We start from the raw sequence: 20,955 nt of genomic DNA on the forward strand, positions 1-20,955 counted from the left end.
GATGACTTTAACAAGACTTCAATATTTATGACCAAAAAAAGTTAAAATGCTGCAGATTTCTCAAAAATTAAAGGGGAAATTAGTGTTCATTTCATCAAGAATAATGAGAGTAAATAAAGATGGAAACTGAAAATGGTTAGATACAAACTCCCAGCTAATAAGATCTTTTAATGTCATATCCTACACCTAACCAGATCGGCTAACACTTTTGCGCAGGTAGGGCATCTTGTTAAAACCAAACTCTTATATTTAGCTTAACTCTTCTACTTGTTCCCCATTACTATTTTTTAAAAAAAGAAAGAAAAAGGTTCATGAGTTTTGTCCCAATTTCAAAAAAACTAATTTTTACATTAAAATTTGTATCCTTTTTTATTTTTTTGGTCAGTCATGGGGCTTGAACTCTGGGTCTGAATGCTCGCTGTCCCTCAGCTCTTCAGCTCAAGGCTAGCGCTCTACCACTTGAGCCACTGCACCACTTCTGGTTTTCTGAGTGGTTTATTGAAGATAGAGTCTCACAGACTTTCCTGCTGGGCTGGCTTTGAACCGTGATCCTCAGATCGAGTAGCTAGGTTCAGTAGCTAGAAGCCTGGCTGGAAAAATACACTTTAGAAACAATGGAAGGCTGAGTGCCAGTTCATGCCTATAAGCCTAGCTACTCAGGAAGCTAGGATCAAAGTCAGTCTGTGCCAGAAAGTTGAGATTCTTATCTCCAATTAACCACCAAAAAGCCAGAAGTAGAGCTGTGGTTCACATGGTATAGCACTAGCTTTGATCTCACCCTACATAAAAATAACTAACTAAAACCTATGGATTTCTGTTTAGGATTAATCATAAGCCATCTTGAATATTCTTTTTTTTTTTGGGGGGGGGTCCGGTCATGGGGCCTGAACTCGGGGCCTGGGCACTGTCCCTCAGCTCTTCAGCTCAAGGCTAGCGCTCTGCCACTTGTGCCACAGCGCCACTTCCAGCTTTTTTCTTTTTGCTTATGTGGTACTGAGGAATCGAACCCAGGGCCTCACACATGCAAGGCAAGCGCCCTACCACTGAGCCACCTTCCCAGCCCTTGAATATTCCTTAATATCAAAACAGGACCTAACACTCTGAGAACAAATAAACAGATGCAAATATACCTTAAATATTGTTTTTTCCAGACTTCAGTCACAGATACTCCCTTTAGGACGAGTTCCTCTAAGCCTGGCACTGGTGGCTCACACCTGTAATCCTAGCTACTCAGGAGGTTGAGATCTGAGGATTGTGGTTCAAAGCCAGCCTGAGCAGGAAAGTCCGTCAGATTCTTCTCTCCAATAAACCACCAGAAAACTGGAAGTGGCACTATGGCTCAAATGGCAGTGTGCTAGCCTTGAGCTGAAGAGCTGAGGGACAGGGCAGGCCCAGAGTTCAAGCTCAACGACCAACCAAAAAAAAAAAGATTGGTTCCTCTATTTTTGCTCCTTTTTTATAATAATAGGAATAGGAAAAGAATTTAAAATGCTGATCCACATTCACACAGACTTTGGTAAAGTAAGGAAATGCAGGCCGTGGTGCTGGAGGACAGTTCACTAAGATGACAATAACTACTGGAAGTACAAGGTAATAGCTAACCACCATTCTCTCACCCATTCCCCTCTAACAATCTCTATGTTGAAACCACTAATTCTCAAACTCTAATTTTGGATTTCTAAAAATTTTCACTCAACAGACCACCAATTACAGTTGACCAAAATGTTATTTGGAGTGATTCCATAGGAAAGCAAGCTGCACATGTATTAAAATAGAAACTAATTTTTCAAAGAATTTAAATATAAACCATCAGCCATTGGTTAAAAAAAAGGTGATCACTACTTTTTTCTTAGAATACTAAGAAACCATTGTTTATTATTACAAATTATAAAAACTGGATTTAATAAAGTTACTACATACTATCTTTCTACAGAAATTTTCCAAGTAGCGAATAGTTATTAAGAGAGTTAAGGATCAACTAAAATTTTTGAAGAATATATACTTCTGAACCATTTCAAAACATTGCTTTCCTGAAACTGCACAAACCCAAAATAACTTCTGCTTCATGTACAGATCAGATGTGGTGTGTGGGCGTTTTCTGTCATGTGGTAACAAGCTGTTCTGCTGCAAGACAGAAAACTCAACCTAACTCTGAAAACAGATTTAATTATATTAACCCTTTATTGTGTTATACAAACAGGGACTCATACATTTCAGATAGACACTAGCCGTGACTAATATATGCTGAATTTCAAGGCACAGGTTTAGGGACAGTAAATACGTACATTTTAGTAAACACACATCAACTGATCCCATACAGGAACTCCTTCCCAAGCTGTTCCAGGCAGCCTACGACATGTTTTTCTATGTGTATAAGGAAAATGCCTAGCAAGGCTCAGGGAGTAGATCCATGTACTTGCTCAGTAGCAGCAGTAGGAAACTTGCTTTGGTTTTACCAACAAAAGTTATCGGGTGAAGGCTTTTTCTTCACTGCACTTCAGAGTGCAGGCTCCAGAGCCTGGTAGGCTAGCCTAGGCTCCCCATCTCCTTGTTACAAGTAACTCAATCTTTCTATACCTTGCAGTTTTGTTTGTTTTGGAGGTTGACAGTCATGGGCTTCTACTCAAGGCCTGAGTGCTGTTCCTAAGCCTTTTTGCTCAAGGTTAGCACTCTACCACCTTGAGCCATAGTACCACTTCCAGTTTTCTGGTGGATAAGTGGAGACAAGAGTCTCACAGACTTTCCTGTATGAGCTGGCTTTCAACCATGATCCTCAGATCTCAGCCTCCCAAGGAGCTAGGATCACAGCACCCAGCTTAAACCTCACTTTCTTCCAGTGTTTGCACAATAAAACCATTAGTCCAAAGCCTGGAGTATGATGTAAAGCCTCAGGAAATGCTAATGTTCATTAGAAAACCAAATAGAAAAAAAAGGCTAGAAGGGTATAGGTTATAATGTTGAAAAGAGTGCAAAGGTACCAACCCCTGGAACTCAAGGAAGAAGTTGGGAGCTTGACACAACTCCTCAGGGCCACAGGGCCGTGTGCTACCTAGTCCTGTACTTAATCTTTCAGCCATTCAACTCCACTGTCCTGCTCCCACATTCATGGCTTCAAAGACAAGAATGCTTATGCCCATCACCCAAGTAGTGGCAGGACTCCAGAAGTAAAACTCATGCCCTTCAGGCAAGACTCTCCATGCTACTAGAATCTTCCCCACAAACATTACTTAAATCTACAATAATATATTTTTTATTTTTTTTCTGTCAGTCATGGGGCTTGAACTCTGGGCCTGAGCGCTGTTCCTGAGCATTTCAGCTCAAGGCTAGCACTCTACCACCTGAGTCACAGTGCCACTTCCTGTTTTCTGGTAGTTAATTGGAGATAAACGTCCTATGGACTTTCCTGCCCAGGCTGGCTTTGAACCTTGCTCCTCAGATCTCAGCTAGGAATACAAGCGGAGCCACTGGTGCCTGGCAATAATATTCATCTTTATAAGGCACTTGATAGGTGAAAACATTTACAGGCCAATGAAAGGGCTGAGAGTCTCCAAGAAATTGTCTTCACTTTCATCTTTTTAAGGAAGCTGAAGTATGAAATCTGTGGCAAGCTGATGACATTCAGTAGAGCTATTTTCAAAGTGCGAAGATTACTTCCATATAGTAAAAACTTTAAAAAAAAACTTACTGTAATTTTTATAGCTTTGTTCAAGACGTTTACCCATTCTACTAGGTCTTGCTGATCATTGGCTTGTAGAAAATACTTCCTCATTCCAGCATTCATCACTGTGGAGAAAAAAGAAACATGAGATATTGTACTTGTTACTTCCAAATTCATGCTTGCAGCAGCTGAAAAGTCTTGCTAGATTTAACATGACACACACTTTGGCTATCTCCAGTTTTTGAAATTAGATAAAACATCAAACAATGAAACATCACATATGCAGCTCCATAGCTTGACTAACATTTCTATAGGATAATTTTCCTGACAGTTTTACTGAGTCACGGAGAATTCACATTTGCAATTTTTGTAGGTATTAGCAAACTGTCTTCCAAATTGCATATGAAAAGTCATTCACTTAATACCCTTAACCAGGCCTGGTTACTAGCACTTAGGCTAATTATATAGCTCTTGTTCTCAACTCCAACGCTCTGGACAGTGGGTCTAGGAATCTGCAAACACCAATCCCTAGGTTTCATGTTCTGCCAGTAGTAAGTAGTGACAGGGTCACAGAAAGTAGAATTGAGGAGGGTGAGATTGGCTGGCTCTAATCTTGATGATCTTCCTCCAACAGCAGCACAGAACCACCAGTAGCACAGAACCACAGTGCTAGAGCCTTCAGATACCCAACCCAGCCTTGAAGGGTCATGAGCTCAACTTTCTGCTCCTCCACACTACTTCCTCTTTTATCTCTCCACCTCTCGAGAGCTACTTCAGATAGGTTCTAATTTCTGGATTATTTCAACATTCTCTTTATGCTCTCTCAACCTTTCAACATTTAGATTACCAATTCCCCAAGACAATTCTCTTGGAACTGCAGTATCTCATGTTTTCTTGACTGTATCTCCACTGATACAGCACTCTGACACCTTAATCAGTGGACAATTATACCCGTGAAATTTCTTTGATTGCTGCAAAGTCATTTTTTAATGTCTGTCACTTATATTTGTTTTGTGACAGCTGTGTACATCTCATTAATATACCTGCATTGTTTACCACTAATTCATGGGAGCTTTTATAGTCCCTCTTTCTGTTGTATTACAAGCACTGTTCATAGCTGCCACTTTATTTTCACACTGTTCACAGTATCTCTCATCAAGCAGAAACATTTTATCCATGTTTTTTCCTTTAATGCCTCTCCATTCCAAATATTTAGAAAACCCAGCTAAGTTAAGATAATAAAAATTGCAATACATTTGTGGAGTTTTAATGTAATTTGCACTGACCTCTCAAGAACTGGGTCTGTTTACTTTATAAAACAAAGAGCATCTAAATGTACAGTTGTCTGCAAACTACCAGTCAGCTTTTGAATTAAACTTACTTACTATATATCTTATGTATTTATTTGGAAAAACATAAATACTATTCAAGGAGCTAAGGTTTCTAATCAGCTACACTGTTCCTTTTATTCAAATGTAAAAATGACTTCCTGAATCTCCAAAACTTTACTAACTTTAATAACACCGAAATGAACATAACTAAGAGAAGTGGGAAATGAAGATCCTCAAGGAAAAACATTATTTCTCAAACACACAAGATTTTGAAAGTGGGACTATGATCAAAGCACTCTAACCTAGACCTTCCTGGTGAGCTGAAAGTCTCAAAAAGGAAGTCAAGGCCTATCTTGTGAAGTGCTATAGAACGAGGCTGGAAACAAGGAATTTCACACATTGTAAGCTGTTCTTTTACCCTTGTAAGATGGAGAAACTGTAAATACTATAAATATATTTTAAGATTAACAACTCACTAGGACAATACATCTGTCAACAGATAATTTATTTTTAATTCCTAGCAATGCTTTTGCATTCCAGTTTGGACTCAAAGTGAGCTCTCCTCCTAATAGTTTGTTTTTCTCAATGCTGGGCTGCGCATCTATTCAGAACACTATAGTTTGAAAATCTAAACATTTATTAATAAATTACAGCACCTGTTACACAATAAGTGAATATTGCACATATTTCCAAACAAATAATATTTAGATAAGACCCTTTCTTTTAGGAAGAGAGAGGCCAATATGCCTCTACAAAAGACTCTTGATGGATGGAGACGCAGTCCAGTGATAAAGCACTTTCTAGCATGCACAGGTTTGGGGTTTTCCCCCAGGACTGAGAGAGATTATTAACGTATCTTATGATCAAAATAAAAACTCGCTATTATTTCATGACAAAAGTGGCATAGAGATCTACTGTACAAAAATCCAAGTCTGGAATCAGTTTTGGTCTTACAATTACTGCCATCTCATAAATATCATTTGATCTCTCTGCATTGTTTTTCTCATCTACAAAGTGTGAGTGCCATCCATCCCTTCCTTGAGGAGTGATAACAATCTCCCCATCACCATACTCTGTAGATTTCCAAGGGTTATGTAAGTATTGTGGAAAACATACAGCAAATTACTGAAAGTGGTATGTGTGCAATGGAGGAACAGGTAGAAGGAAAGGGAGAAAAAGCTCTGAATAGTAAAAGACAGAACTAGGACACTTGAAGTTGCTACCCTTTTAGCAAGGGTTTCATCAGGAATAATGTGCATCCCCAGAGGCTTGTGCAGTTTCTGCCTCTTCATATGAGTGTTACTTCTAATCTTTACCATGAGATGAAAAGCAAACAGATAAAAACTAAAGCAGAAACATTATCTTAATTGCAAACAAAACTCTTCTCACAGGATAGGATTTACTGGTTATAGCTCAAATGTGGCTACAAATCAAGAAGTAATGAGACCTTTTATCATATTTTCTCTATTATCTATTCTTTATCATCTTTTCTATGAGATGTTGGACTTCAGTGATAAGGGTATAATTTTCTTACTTTTCTCCTATTACCTCTCTTTACCAATGCTCCACTTTTTTTAACTTTCTTGATTTTTACACATTGCTTCATGTTCCTTTCCTATGTATTTGATAACTGTCCTCAAATATTAAATCATCTTTGATTGGCAGTTCATATTTTAAAAGGAGGGACTATAAAGATTCATTGGGCACTTTCTTGGGATGAGGAGTTGCTAACTTGTAGAGTTCACCATACAGCAAATTCTCCTAGTAGAAAGGTCCAGATGGCAGTGCTAGTAGGGTTCTTCTTGAGGGTACCCAGGTTTTATTCCACCTACATCTGGCTGCACATTCTCTGGGCTACCTGCAGGGCACAGGGCTATCTGTGCCATTTCACTTCACTTCTAGTTTCACTTTTCTTATTTCTGTCCCATTTTCTTGTCTCTCTCCTATTTGATGCTTAGCTCCTTCCCTTTTCTGAGACTAGAATCTGCAAGGATATAGCACCTCATTAATTCTATTTCTGGAGATACCACACACCTCATTGCCCACTGGGATAGGGGAAAGGTGACTGCTCACCTAATCCAGATAAAGGTAAGAACTAGGGTTTGTTTTAAATACAGTCATTCAAATAAAATCTGTTTTTCAGATTTTCCTCACTGTTACTTCCCTCAAAAGTGTATTTCATTACCTAAGTGATGTAGAGTCAGGGTGAGGTAGGACCATGAAAATATTAACTTTTTATTAGTGTCTTCCTCTTTCTGCCAAGTCATTTCCCATTCCCCATCCACTCTCCACAATTATATAACGAGGGGCACACAAACATGACTCCTACTTTCATCAAAGACAGTTTGAATGCTTCTTCCCACATGCTTTGTTTTGGGACAAGCTGAGAGGAGATACGTTGCCAATTCCAAAGGAAATCTCTTTCTCTCTCTCTCTCTAAAAGCAAGCATTTTATGAATGTTTTTCCTATTCCCACTAGTATTAGAGGTCTAAGAAACTACAGAAAGACTAATCTTAACCTTTGTTCTAACATCATGTTTTCTAAATAGGAACAATTTGAATGTTGAGTCTACTACTTTATATTATTCCTTCAAACTATGAGATTTGAAATTATACAGAAAAATGTCTGAAGTATGTACATTATCTATTCTAAAATACGAAGTTCTTTGTTACTTGACTTGCCCCAGTAGCCTTCATTTACAAAGCTCTAAGGCATTTTCTCAGCAACCAAAATTAAGACATGTGGTAAACATTTATTTTAAAAAATGGTTTCACAGTAGTGATAAATGCATGATAGAAGATTGTCTGAACAGTCCTATTTTATCCTGCTTATACTTTGCCCAAGTGGATATGTAGAACTGCCATCAGATAAATAGGATTGTCACTTTTTTTCTAAATATAAAAGAATTGGTTTATTATAGATCACATGCATAAAACTGAACATTCAAACAATAAATTTTAAAAGTTTAACATTTAAAGAGATAGTCTATATTTGAGCCATACCACATCTGTATCACTGAAAAGTTCTGTCCTCATCTTTCAGGTGCTGGGCTAGCTTCTGAGCTCTGTTCTGCTGAACATTTTTTTAGAGGGCAATTGGCTTACTCTTCTGTCAAATCTAAGAAACTTTAAAACTTAAGTTGACTCCTACTTGTCAGAAAGACAGTCTTCTACATGCTGCAATAACTATCACTACCTGCTTACAGAGTTAGTGTCACTGGTGGCAAACAGGAAGTGGCCATGTCCTTACTAGTGGAGGGCTCCAAAGGACTGTCATTCTTTTTTTGTTTTTTTTAATTGTGAAAATATCGTACAGAGGGGTTACAATCAATGGGCAAGGTGATGAGTACATTTCTTATCAAGCATTGTTGCCTCCTCCTTTGTTTCCCCTTCACATCCCTTCCCATCTCCCACCCTCCCTCACCCCCACCCCCAGGACTGTCATTCTTATTAACAGCCTGCAAAGGAAAACTGGGAATGCGGCTCAAGTGGCAGAGTGCTAGCCTAGCAACTGCAAGCCCAGAGTTCAAACTCCAAGCATCTAAGAAAAGGACACTCTTTACAACCAAAAGAGAATAAAGAACTTTAACAGTACTTCTATCCCCAAAGTATCTTATATTACTTCAATGTAACATAGTTCCTTCTTATGCCAATTTGGATCTCCTCATTTCTGTCCCTTTCACTGCTAGGACCCACAAACATATTTTAAGAGGGTACTAATTCTTCTGACTTCAACTATCACACACTATCTTAACAGACTCCAACTTTGTAATTATTATAGAATTGTAATTAATGCACACTACTTGTACAAAATAGTGGGCCTCACTGTAATACTTCCATTTGTGCATTTATTGTGCTGATTAAGCCCACCTTCCTACCACCCTACCCCACCCCTACCCGCTGTTTCCTTGGTCCTCTTCCCCTTCCCTAATAGTACTTCTTCTACTTTCACATCAGCTTTATAACCTAGTGTCCCACGTCTATGTTTAATATGGAATAACACAAAGTACACTTCTGGAGGTGATTACAAACACCAAAATCATGGTTACAGATGGATGCAGTGACATAGAACCATGTTTTAAGTAGAATGGGACACAGAGAGGCTTTTAGATAGAGATGAGAGTCAAAAGTTTATTTCTTCATTGGATGGTGGTTGAAAGGGAATCTGCCTTAGAATAATTCACAGAAAAATATGATCTAAGTACATCTGTCTACATTAAAATTTCTAACATAAAATAAGGCTACTTACCAAAACAGAACTCAGCCTTTGGCCTTAGCTTAGTTGCATCACTAACCTTGTGAGAGAGAGAAATGAGTTACTCACTTCTTCAATTGCTGCTAGAACCAAACTCAAATTCTGTGTGAATGTCTACACGTACAATCGCCCATACACATATAGTACATAGATCTGAAACTAAACTTTAAAAACTGAAAAAGAACAGCTAATTAAATATAGGATCTGCATCCTAATTGTAATATGCTTAAAACAAATGATATTTCCAATGTTTTCTATGAAGAAATTTTTCTACTCCAAAGGAAATGTGAGGAAGTTGAAAGTGCAACAGTGGGTTTGGGGCCACACAGAAATATTTTAGCTTAAAAAAATCTTCAAAATGTCCTCAATGAACATAGAAACTATTGACTATTCCCAAACTGTAGGCAAAATGGTGGTGGGCAAGCATGACATTGCCCAATGTTGTGGTAAAATCCCAAACACTAAAAGGCATTGCTCTGAGGAGTCAACATGGTACTCCATCTACTCTTAACAATACCCCAGAGAAAGGGCGTTACTTTGGAAGTGAAGCAACTAGAAAAGCCCACTTGTGACCAGACATGCTGCCATGCTGCTGTCCACCGACAGGACATACAACTGTACCATCTTATACCTTTTAAAAGAAATTCAAGTCTGGGGGTCCTGATTCTAACTATAAAATTCACAGCTGAGTCACACTGCAGTTAGTTCTAGAAATAAATTTTAAGGGGAAAAAATGGCCTATTCAAAGTAAAGTACAAACTGTACAAGTCAAACTTCAATAAGCTAGACGCTAGAGACAAAAAGTTAACTGCACAAAAAGGAAGCTTGTATTTTAAAAGACAGAAGGAAAGCAGCTGGTCAGTCTTTCTACTTATTTTATTAAATCAATACTATACTTCAAGCATGATCTCCCATTTTAAAAAAGACTAGGTTAACAACTGAAAAGATATAAGTAGAGAAGCCATCTCTCTCATTTTCAACTGCTTATTCCAATAAAGTAGGCCTTTCCACATTAATTCTTTGGTGTAAAAATGTGGGGCAGTACATTTACATTACAGTATACAAGAACTGTGGGCACTCAAGCAAACAATTTATTTTACAATAAAATCCTATCTTTCTTAGTAACAGTCTCTGTAGAAGCTGGGCTACAAGCTACCTGAAGTATTTTTTAAATACCTTAATTTATAGGAACATTTGGGTTATCCAGTATTTGTCTTTTGTAAATTTATACAATATGACTTAAACAGAAAATATTTTAAATATGTAACCTATATTATTCAAAGGCTAGAATGATATTTTGTCAATGAGTGAATGTCTCTATTGTAACACTGGTCACAAATTACTTCATTCATAAAAATATGTCTTCTAAACACAATGATATCCAACTAATATTAAGTTGATATCCTGTTAAGATGATTTGCCTTTGTTAAAAGACCACAACATATGCATAACAGTACCTGCACAATTAATAGCACTCTGTTGCTACCTCTTATATGTGTTTTAAGTTACTGACAAAGTTTTATGGCTTCTGTGGAAAACAAAGAAAAAGAACAACAAAATCCCCAAAAGGCTATCAATATTTCTGTTTTCAAAATAAAAGAAAGGAAAACTATGTGACCAATAAAAAAATCTAAAGTTTTGAAATTAAAAAAAAAACTATTTCAAAAATATCAAATCAACAAGAAAATAGAAATTAAAAGAGTCAGAGTAAAAAAGAAGTGAAAAGAATCATTCTTTCAAGATAAAAATGGTTCAAATTTTCACTAAGATAAAATATAGAAGCCCAGTAAGACTGGCTTATGTGTATAATCCCCCCTTTTTTTTGGGGGGGGGTCTGGTTGTGGGGACTGAACTCTGGGCCTGGGTGCTGTCCCTCAGCTCTTCAGCTCAAGGCTAGCACTCTACCACTTGAGCCACAGTGCCACTTCTGGATTTTTTTCTTTTTGCTTATGTGGTACTGAGGAATCAAACCCAGGGCCTCAGTCATGCAAGGCAAGCACTCTACCACTGAGCTACCTTCCCAGCCCTCACGTGTATAATCCTTAAAAGCTGAGATCTGGAGGATTATAGTTCAAAGCCAGCTTAGGTTTTAAATAAAGTCTTGGAGACTATCTCCAAATAGCAAGCAAAAACTAGGGTGAAGATGTGGCTCAAGTGGTAGAGTGGCAGCTGTGAACAAGCAAGTTGAGTGACTCATGAGGTACCAAAGTTCAAACCCTGGTACCACCAAAAATAAACAAAAAGCCAAAAAAAGTCAAAACTGGACTTAAGTAAAAAACAATCTAAAAATAGATAATACATATTTCATCTCTAGAACTTCTCAAGATAAAGCTTCCTTTTTGGATTTTTCCTTTATTTTTTTCTTTTTTCTTTAGTGTCTCACTATTGTAGTTTAGGCCTCTTAACTCACAATTTTCTAGTTTCAGCCTCTGTAGTACCAGGATTACAGGCACATACCATCATACCTGTGACTGCTTTCTTTTCTGATATTCGTGTACTTGATCATAAAAGTCAAGCCATTAACTTGTACAATTCACCAAATCCTTTGAGTTCATTTCATATTCTCAATTTTATCAATTAAGGAACTTCTAACCATAGTAATTAGGTCTGTATCACTTTCATCATAAAACCTGAACATCACCAAGTAATATAGCAAGGTATCTACTGCTACTGCTCACTTTCATCTAGAGGGATTGTAATAGAAAGTAACACAATGTATAAAGACTACCTTTGAAATGTAGGTAAGTTTAATGGCTCCAACACGTGATGATCCTGAAGGTAAGTTCTAAAAACAAATTATTAATACATAATTAATTTCCAAACATCATGAATTCCACATATTCTAAAAATGGTTAAGAAATTCAATTTTTAATATTATATTTTACGAATCAACTTTACTCAGTTTAAGTATCTACTTGCCTAGCATTTGTAAAGTCCTGACTTACACATATACACACAGAACAAAAGATAACTTGGATAGCAAAGCTAAACCTTACTGTTTCATCATGATACATGATGAAACTAAAAGGCTACATTAATCTTTGGAACTAAACACTCAAATTTTTCATGAGAGTCAAAAACAAGATCATATTTTGTCCTGAAAGCAATGGGAAAAAATACTTAAAGACATAAAATAAACATAATTCTAACAAGTTTTAAAAGGCTTTGTCCTAGTAAAACTTTAACAAATACATCCCATAAAAAGTATACTTTCATCTCATTTAAATGGTTTAGTGTTATGTTACCATACTTAATCTACCCTGATATTTCTTCAAAAGTATTAACTGATTCTCTTTAAATCTCATGCAGAGTGTGGGTAATTGTAACTTTCATAGAAAATATTCTTATTTCTTAACAAGTTTGGATGGGGATTGTGTGACAAGGAGCTTAAGCTAAGGACTTAGGAAGAGGGAATAATTTCTGGCTGAAGCTATCAGGGCTGTGAAGGAATAATCAGCAATTAAGCTGGACATAACTTTGAAACACAAAGAGCAGGAGACAGAACATTCCAGGCTAAAAACAAGCTTTTCAGCAAGCAGCTGAGAAAACTCAGAATCTCTGTACTAGCTTGACAAAGCTCTGGTGCTGGGCTGTTGGAGAAATGATCATATGGGAGCTGGAGATATAGCTCATTGGTAGAGTACTTGCCTAGGGTGCTTAAGGCCCAAGGTTCCATGATGCACACAAAACAAAGAAAAAAAAAAAGGTGGTTTGGAAATTTGAGCTGAGAAGCTACATAGACAATCTAACTAAAAACAAAGACATAAGAAATTTAAAATCAGGGCTGGGAAGGTGGCTCAGTGGTAGAGCGCTTGCCTTGCATGCCTGAGGCCCTGGGTTCGATTCCTCAGCACCACATAAGCAAAAAGAAAAAAGCCGGTAGTGGCGCTTGTGGCTCAAGTGGTAGAGCACTAGCCTTGAGCTGAAGAGCTGAGGGACAGCGCCAGGCCCAGAGTACAAGCACCACGACTGGACCCAAAAAAAAAAAAAGAAATTTAAAATCAGATATATAAGCAGATCTATAATCAAAATCAATTTTCAATATATCTTGAAATATAATAAACTAGATGGACTATAGAAGTGGAAGATGGAAGTAGTAAACCCAAATTTAAAAATCTATGAGAAAGTAATAATATATCAATGAAAGGACTGATAGAAGCCAGGCACAAGTGGCTCATGTCTCTAACCCTCACTACTCAGAAGGCTGAGATCAGAGAATCCTGGTTCAAAGCCAGCCCAGGCAAAAACGTCCCCTAGACTCCATCCCCAAAATAATCAGCAAAGGCCAACCTGTAGATGTGACTCAAGTGGTAGAGCCAGCGTAGCAAGTATAAGGTGCTCAGTATGGGGGGAGGGGAAGAACACAGAGGTACACACTTGTCATTCCCCAACAAATGAGGAAACACATGTAAAAGATCACAGTTCAAGCTAGCCTGGCATAAAGCAAGACTCTACCTCAAAAATAACCAAAGCATAAAAGGCTAAAGGCATGGTTAAATTTTAGAGCACCTACCTAGCAAATGTAATGCCCTAAGTTCAACTTAAAATACCAGTTTCTATGAATGGAGTGATATAAATATTGTCAAGCCCATTTTTTTAAAAGGGGGAGGACTTTAAAATGTGTTATTTGACAACAAGAAATAATAAATTAATCATACATTTAAAAGAGAAACAAGCTATATGTTACCTAGGAGTTCAATTCATTTTGCCAAATTCACTTCCTAGAAAACTATTTAATTCTTTACCATTTCCAACTTCCAACACATAAAGCTGCAACTGATCCCTTATAATACACCTGAATGGGTTTTCAAACCAATGGTCAGTGGTGTACAAAGCAGTGAAAAGGAAACGGCTCCCTAAGGACAGGCAGGTCAAGCGAGCTACCTTTCACAGGGTTACTACACTCAATATAACCCCACCACTGCACCTTGACAAGAACAGCAAATTGAACTGTTTAAAATAATTTTTCAGTAATTAAAAAATGGCTATAAATTGCCAATTTGATATTACTTAACCAAATAATCTTAGCAAGAGGTTTGCCAGGAGAGGTATACACTGATCATGACATTTAAAGGTAAAACAAGGCTAAAGCTATCACTTGGCTAATATAATCGATGGCAGAATCAAGATTTTTAAGGATTTCTGTAAGAGGAAATAAAAATAGTAAGAAGTGGGGGGAAAAAAAGTTTAAAATCCTGCACTACCAATGCACTAACTACAACAGAATCATTTGGCCATGTGAAAGTTCCTATGAGAATACATGAGGCTACGGGGTGTAGCTAAGCATGCTCAATGCCCTGCATTCAATGTGAAAAAGACATAGCTGAGCTCATACTTTAACAGGTTCCCTCCCTGCCAAAGTGAATTACTGCGAAGGCGTAAAATTCAGAAGAAACCATTTCTGTCATCCAGACCCTGGAAAGACAGAAGCCTGCAGGGAGAAACCTGTGCCCTGCCTGTGGAAGAATCACAAGCTGGGATCTGGAAAACAGATCAGAGGGAGTCAAGTAAGATACAGTTTATCTTGAAAAAAGAAGTCAGTGTGGGGACTGTGCCCCAGATAGACAAAGGGACAAAGAAGGGAAGAATCGGATTGACATGTTTAGAAGGAAAAAAAAGTAAAAAGTTTTAATTTTTGCTAACCTGTTTTTTATTTCACTGTAAATAAAGATAATAAAGGTAATAATCATGTGGTTGTACAACCAGGTATCTACCTTCCAAAAAAGATGACTGCACATAGAGATACAGTAGTACAAGGTGTCAAAAGCCTGGCAAGGATGCTGACCGAGAGCAATGAGTTCCAAGCAAAAAAGTAGGAAATACGTAATACCCAAATAATATAAACTAAGTTAAAATAGAACCTACCTAAAATTTGAAAGGCTACCTATAAGTAAAGGACTAAACTTACATTATGAAGAATCAGAGGGCAGAACACTAACAAGCAGAAGATGTAAGGAACCAGATTTTTTTTATTCACAGCCAAAAATAATAATTGATACTATGCTAAGTATAAAAAGTACTTTTTAGATATGTGTAAGTCAAACAACATCTAAAATGAACTTGAGAACCTTGATTGAGGAGACTGAACTAAGATCCCTTATAACTCCAATTCCACATAAACATTTATATACTAGAACATATCTAATCTGAAATTTGTATAGGACAGTGAAGAATACTACCAGTTACTGGGGAAACAAAACAGAACCTCCTACAAGTCCCTACTTATCCCTAGACCTCATGTTCCCTACCTACATAAGAAGCACTTGCTTTCTATATACTTTATGATGTATAAAATCTCCATTTTTAACCTTTATAACAATTTTTATTTTAAGAGTTCCACAGGAGGGAAAGTTTAAAATTACTTAATAGATGATTTCTAACTTCAAGTCTCTCACATATATTAAAACCAGGATTCTTGTTTTTAATTTATGACATTGTTCCCCAGTCATTTGTAAGGAACAATAAAGTCAAACTGCATTTCAGTTCACTATGGCATAACAAGGACTAAAGCTCAAGTCTGACCAAAACAACAACAACAAAAACTACATTATGTTCAAGAGTTCCAACTAGATATCAAACACTAGCATTTTCTATTCTAGACATAGCATCATAAATCTGTATGGGTTAGAAATTTTCTAACATAGTATTTCTCTCCCAATGGAAATATGTTTATACAGGCATAAAGTATAATCAAATAAATCTAGTTTCATTTTCTAAAATTTAAACAAGACAGTAGGGGTCAGGGGTACAGGGCAGAAAAAGATAATGGAGATAAGTCTAAATAATATACTGTTTAGAAAGACAAATCCTAAATCTATATAGCATGTCAAATGCTTTAAGAAATAGAACTTTTATGTGCTTTTAAGAGGCAATCTGTGGCTTTTACAAACCTGTGGATTATCCATGTACCATACAAAACTATCTTCTCTGGTATCCAATATGAAGTACCTTCGAAGAAACTTCCCACTATTTTCATTTTCTTCAATATCTAGAAAACCACAAATGCGGTTCTGACGATCCACATAAGGCATTTCTGGGCTTGAACATTACACTGCAAAATAAAGACATTAACAGTAAACTCCCTAAGAATAAGATAAGCATTTCCCAGAGGACATAGAGGTTCACTTTGTACAGTACTGGCACAATCTGTTCAAGAAGCCTAAACAAAAAGCCCCTGTTAAGTGAGGCTACATAATATAAACTCACACTGATATCTGAAGCATCCAGAAAAATCACTTAAGGAAGTAAATTTAGTATGAATGTTCACCTGTTGACACTGACCAAAACAAAGAAGGGCCTGGAACTCAACACTGTTGAATGGTTTAGTTACTCTTTCCCCTAAAATAAACCTATATGAGCCAAACTAACTTACAAATCAAGATATGCTACATTTTTCAGTTGTTTCAGAATATTTTTTAATTCAAAAGACTCTAACAATACAAGCTAGTATTTACTGACCACCTATCTATATTTAGGTTCTTTTTTATGCATCATATATTTCATCTTCCTAACAACCTTTGAGCAGGCTTCATCTCCACTTCACAGATAAAGAAATTAACACTGCCGGGGAGACTTGTCCTGACTACAAAACTAGTAAGGGGAAAAAATCAATACTTAAACCTAGAGTCTTAGGTTCTAGGGCTCTTAAATTCTTCATCATCCTGTCTCTCTAAAACCCTTTAGATTTCTGTAAACTAAAGTTAGCTACCAAAATAAAAAGAGGGCTAAGTAGGTACCTCCAAATAGAAGCCATTCAAAAGTCACCTATGCAGTGAATTTAACAAAATCCAGGCTTATCTAATTCTGATCAACTACCACATTACGAAAATACAGAGCATAGAGGAACCTATTGAACACACCACAGGATGAAGTCAGCAAAGCCACACTATGGAAAGTAAAAGGACAAACAATATAACCCACAATACACAAAGAAAAGGAAGTTGGGAGGTGGAAAGCAAAAGAAGGGAGGAAAGAAAGGAAGGCTTTTACTTAAAAAAAAAAGTATCTAAATCAGTAAGATGATATTCCACCTAAAAGGCTAGTAAAAATAGAGTTAAAAGTTAACGAAACTAGAAAAGAAATATTTAAAAAATTAACTAAAATCAAAAGCTGGTTCTTTAAAAAGATAAATAAGGGAGGGAAAAACAGAGCAAGGGAAGGGGTGATATTGTCCAAAAAGAAATGCACTCTTCCCAGCCAGGCACAGGTGTCTCATGCCTGTAATCCTAGCTCCTCAGGAGGTTGAGATCTGATGGTGGCAGTTGGAAACCAGCCGGAGAAAAGTCCATGAGACTCTTATCTCCAATTAACAACAAGAAAACCAGAAGTAGTGCTGTGGCTAAAAAGTGGTAGAAAGCTAGCCTTGAGCAAAAAAGCTGAGGGAAAGTGCCCACAGCCCCACAGACAACAAAAACAAAAAGCCACCAAGGAAATGTACTCTTCCCCTGACTTATGTATGTAACCCCCTCTGTAAGTCATCTTTATAATAACAATACAAAAATGTTTTTAAAAAGATCAATAGAACTAGTAAAACCTAAAATGCAGCTATGTGGATAGACCATGCAGAGCAAACAACAGCCATTATGAGGAACTTCAGAGAGGTTCTATATTGTACAGTTTGCAGACATTAAATGGATATGACTGTACACTTTTATGCAAACAAATTTGGCAATTTACAGGAAATAGACAAATTACTCAAAAAATAGATTTTTGAAAAAGTCTGACACAAGATGAAAAACAAACTCTGAATTATCCTGTATCATTTTCTTTTTTCTTTTTGGAGCAGGGAAAGAGCTGGTCCTGGGGCTTGAACTCAGGGTCTGGGTGCTTGTCCCTAAGCTGCTTTTGCTCAAGGCTAGTGTTCTACCACTTGAGTCACAGCACGACTTCTGGCTTTTTCTGTTTATGTGGTGCTAAGGAATGGAACACAGGGCCTCATGCATGGAAGGCAAGCACTTTACCTCCGAGCTACATTCCCAGGCCCTTCCCACATCATTCACTATCCATAAGTGGCAAAAAAAAAAAAAAAAAACAGAAGCAACCTTCAACTGTAAATGAATCTCAACTGTAGTATTTCTAATACTTCTTGGAAAAACAAACTTTTGATATACAAAACATCACAGATAAATCTCAAATTTATTTTGCTAAGTGAAAGAAAGAAGACTAAAGGACTATGGAGACAGAGAACAGATTACAGGGAAGAGGAAGATTTTTAGAGAGGTGCTTCAGGAGGTAACACAGATGTTCTCAACATTGACTGTGGTGTGAGCTACAAGACTATGTACTTCAGAAAACAATTTCTAATGCTGTGAATAGGTGAAAAGCTGATGATAGAGGACATAAGGGAACTCCATGTATATATGCTGGAATTGTGTAACATGATTGTGGTGGTAGTTTACGTACATGCAAAACCTTATAGAATCTATACGTTAAAATAGGTAAAATTTATTGTATGTAAACAATATCCCAATTATCCTGAGTTTAAACAACAAAAAAACATACACACCAGATCAATAAAAGCAAAGAGATCATTAAAGTGTGAAACATCTATAATTTATACACTGTTGATCGAAATATAAAATGATACACCCACTTCAGAAATAGTTCTGACAATAAAACAAAAAAAATACTATTCCATCCCAGGTATCCATGCAAAAGCAATGAAAACATACGCACACAAGGACTGGCAGCTTTATTTGTAACTCTCAAGCTAGAAACAACCCAAAATGTCCATCAATAGGTGAACAGGATAAATAAAATGCTGTATATACAATGGAGTACTAGTTTACAGTACAAAGGTATTATTAACAAAGGCAACAATATGAACAGCTCTCCAAATCATTACACTAAGTAATAAAAGGAAGACATGAAGAGCCATATGATTCTATTTCTAAAAATCTCTAAAACCTACAAATCAATCTATAGAGACAGAATGCAGATCAGTGATTGCTTGGAGCATAAGGAGAAGGACTGACTTGAAAAAGTAAATTAAGGATATGGTAGCAACTGAAAATCACTGAATTATTACAAATAATACTCCCCCCGTTTTTCTCTATCATCTATCCCTAGGGTTTGAACTCACAACCTTCTGCTTTCTAGGCAGGTTTTCTACCACTTACGCAGTGCTCCTAACTCTTTTTTGGGTTTAGCCTTGGACTACAAGCTTCTCACCTATTCTTCCCATAGCCAGCCCGACTTTAATCCTTCCTATGCCTCTCATATAGCTGGGCTTGCTGGCTCAGAAGGGGTTGCACTAACAGTTTGCCTGGGTTGGCCTTGAACCATTATCCATCTGCTGTCATCCTCCCATGTAGCTCAGATTACAAACGTGCACCATCATACCTGGCTCCTATCATTTTTTTTTAATTTTGCATGGCGAATACCTGAGCAACACACAAAAAAAAACGAAGAGAAAAATATTTGCAATGTACATCGAATAATCTAACTTGAAAAAAATCTCAATGAAAATATATCAAAAGTTTGATAGAAAAAATGAGTAAAAGCAGCCAGGCATGGTAGTTACACACCTGTAATCCCAGCACCCGAAAGCTGAAATGGGAGGGTCAAGAGTTTGAGGCAAGCATGGGCCGTATACTGACTTAAATGCTAATCTGGGCTATATAACAAGACCCTGTTTCAAAAAACAAATTTTTAATGAAAAAAGAAAAATGGTAAAAGACATTAACAGATATTGTTTAGAAAAATAATTTTACCATGGCTTTTAAACAGGTAAGGTGTTCAACATCATTCATAACAGAAATTTTAAAAAAGAATATATACTGTAAAATTCTTAGGACAGACAACTTGCATCTTCAAAACTAAATTAAAAAGCAGTAGAGGAAAGGCACCAAGGAGTAACTTTAAAACTGAAGAGACTATGAAAGACCTATAGACTGATTACAACATGTGGCTCATACTTTTAAGTCTAGAGCTACTTGAGAGCTTAAGAAATACTAGCCAGGACATAGAAGTTGGTGAGAGACCATCCAGACTCAATCAATAAAAAAGCTAAGTGGAACACACCTGTTATCCTTGCTGTGAGAGATTCATACATATAAGGCCAGCCTGGACAAAAATAAAACCTATTTCAAAAAAATAACAAAAGCAACTATGCATCAGTAGCTCATGCCTGTAATCCTAGCTACTCAGGAGGCTGAGATTTGAGGATCAAGGTTTAAAACCAGCCCTGGCAGTAAAGTCCATGAGACTCTCATCTCCAATTAACTACCCCAACCCAGAAATGGTAGAGCACTAGCCTTGAGCACAAAGGCTCAGGAACAGTACCCAAACCTTGGACTAGCATTAAAAAAAAAAAAAAGTAAAAAGTGATGAAGGTGTAGCTCAGATGGTACAATGCAAAGCCCTGAGTTCTAACCACAATAGTGCCAAAAAATAATAATTAAATTAAAAACTGACATATTTAAGAAAACTAGAAATAAAAATATTGCCTGATAATATTAAGGAAATAGACATATATTGGTGTTATAATGATAATATGATTGTTACCAAAGAAAAAAATTAGTCCTTATCATTTTCTGACAGAAAGACAAAATATACAGCATTTGGGACTGGACTTGCTACATAAGAAGGCATTACTTGGACTGATGGTTGTTGGGGCTAAATAAATGGGGCTAAATAATGGTTGCACGAAGTTATTTAGAATACTCTATCTACTTTTGTGGATGTTCACAATTCTCCATAAGAGAAAACTT

The 20,955-nt window shown here is 36.9% G+C and overlaps 1 protein-coding gene across 8 annotated transcripts in view; it reads right to left on the minus strand.

The window, feature by feature from the left end:
• Positions 1-20,955, minus strand: part of Plekha1 (pleckstrin homology domain containing, family A (phosphoinositide binding specific) member 1) — a 48,709-nt gene that overhangs the window by 20,782 nt on the left and 6,972 nt on the right. For all 8 annotated transcript variants that reach the window (XM_013021953.1, XM_013021960.1, XM_013021954.1 and 5 more), the window contains exons 2-5: positions 16,135-16,295; positions 11,973-12,029; positions 9,239-9,284; positions 3,686-3,783 (exon numbers count right to left, since the gene is read on the minus strand). In XM_013021953.1, coding sequence (XP_012877407.1) covers positions 3,686-3,783; positions 9,239-9,284; positions 11,973-12,029; positions 16,135-16,275 — 342 coding nt within the window. In that variant the 5' untranslated portion in view covers positions 16,276-16,295. The remainder of the gene's footprint in view (positions 1-3,685; positions 3,784-9,238; positions 9,285-11,972; positions 12,030-16,134; positions 16,296-20,955) is intronic.

Source organism: Dipodomys ordii, unplaced genomic scaffold, assembly GCF_000151885.1.
Source record: "Dipodomys ordii isolate 6190 unplaced genomic scaffold, Dord_2.0 Scaffold58, whole genome shotgun sequence".
NCBI classification, from domain to species: Eukaryota; Metazoa; Chordata; class Mammalia; order Rodentia; family Heteromyidae; genus Dipodomys; species Dipodomys ordii.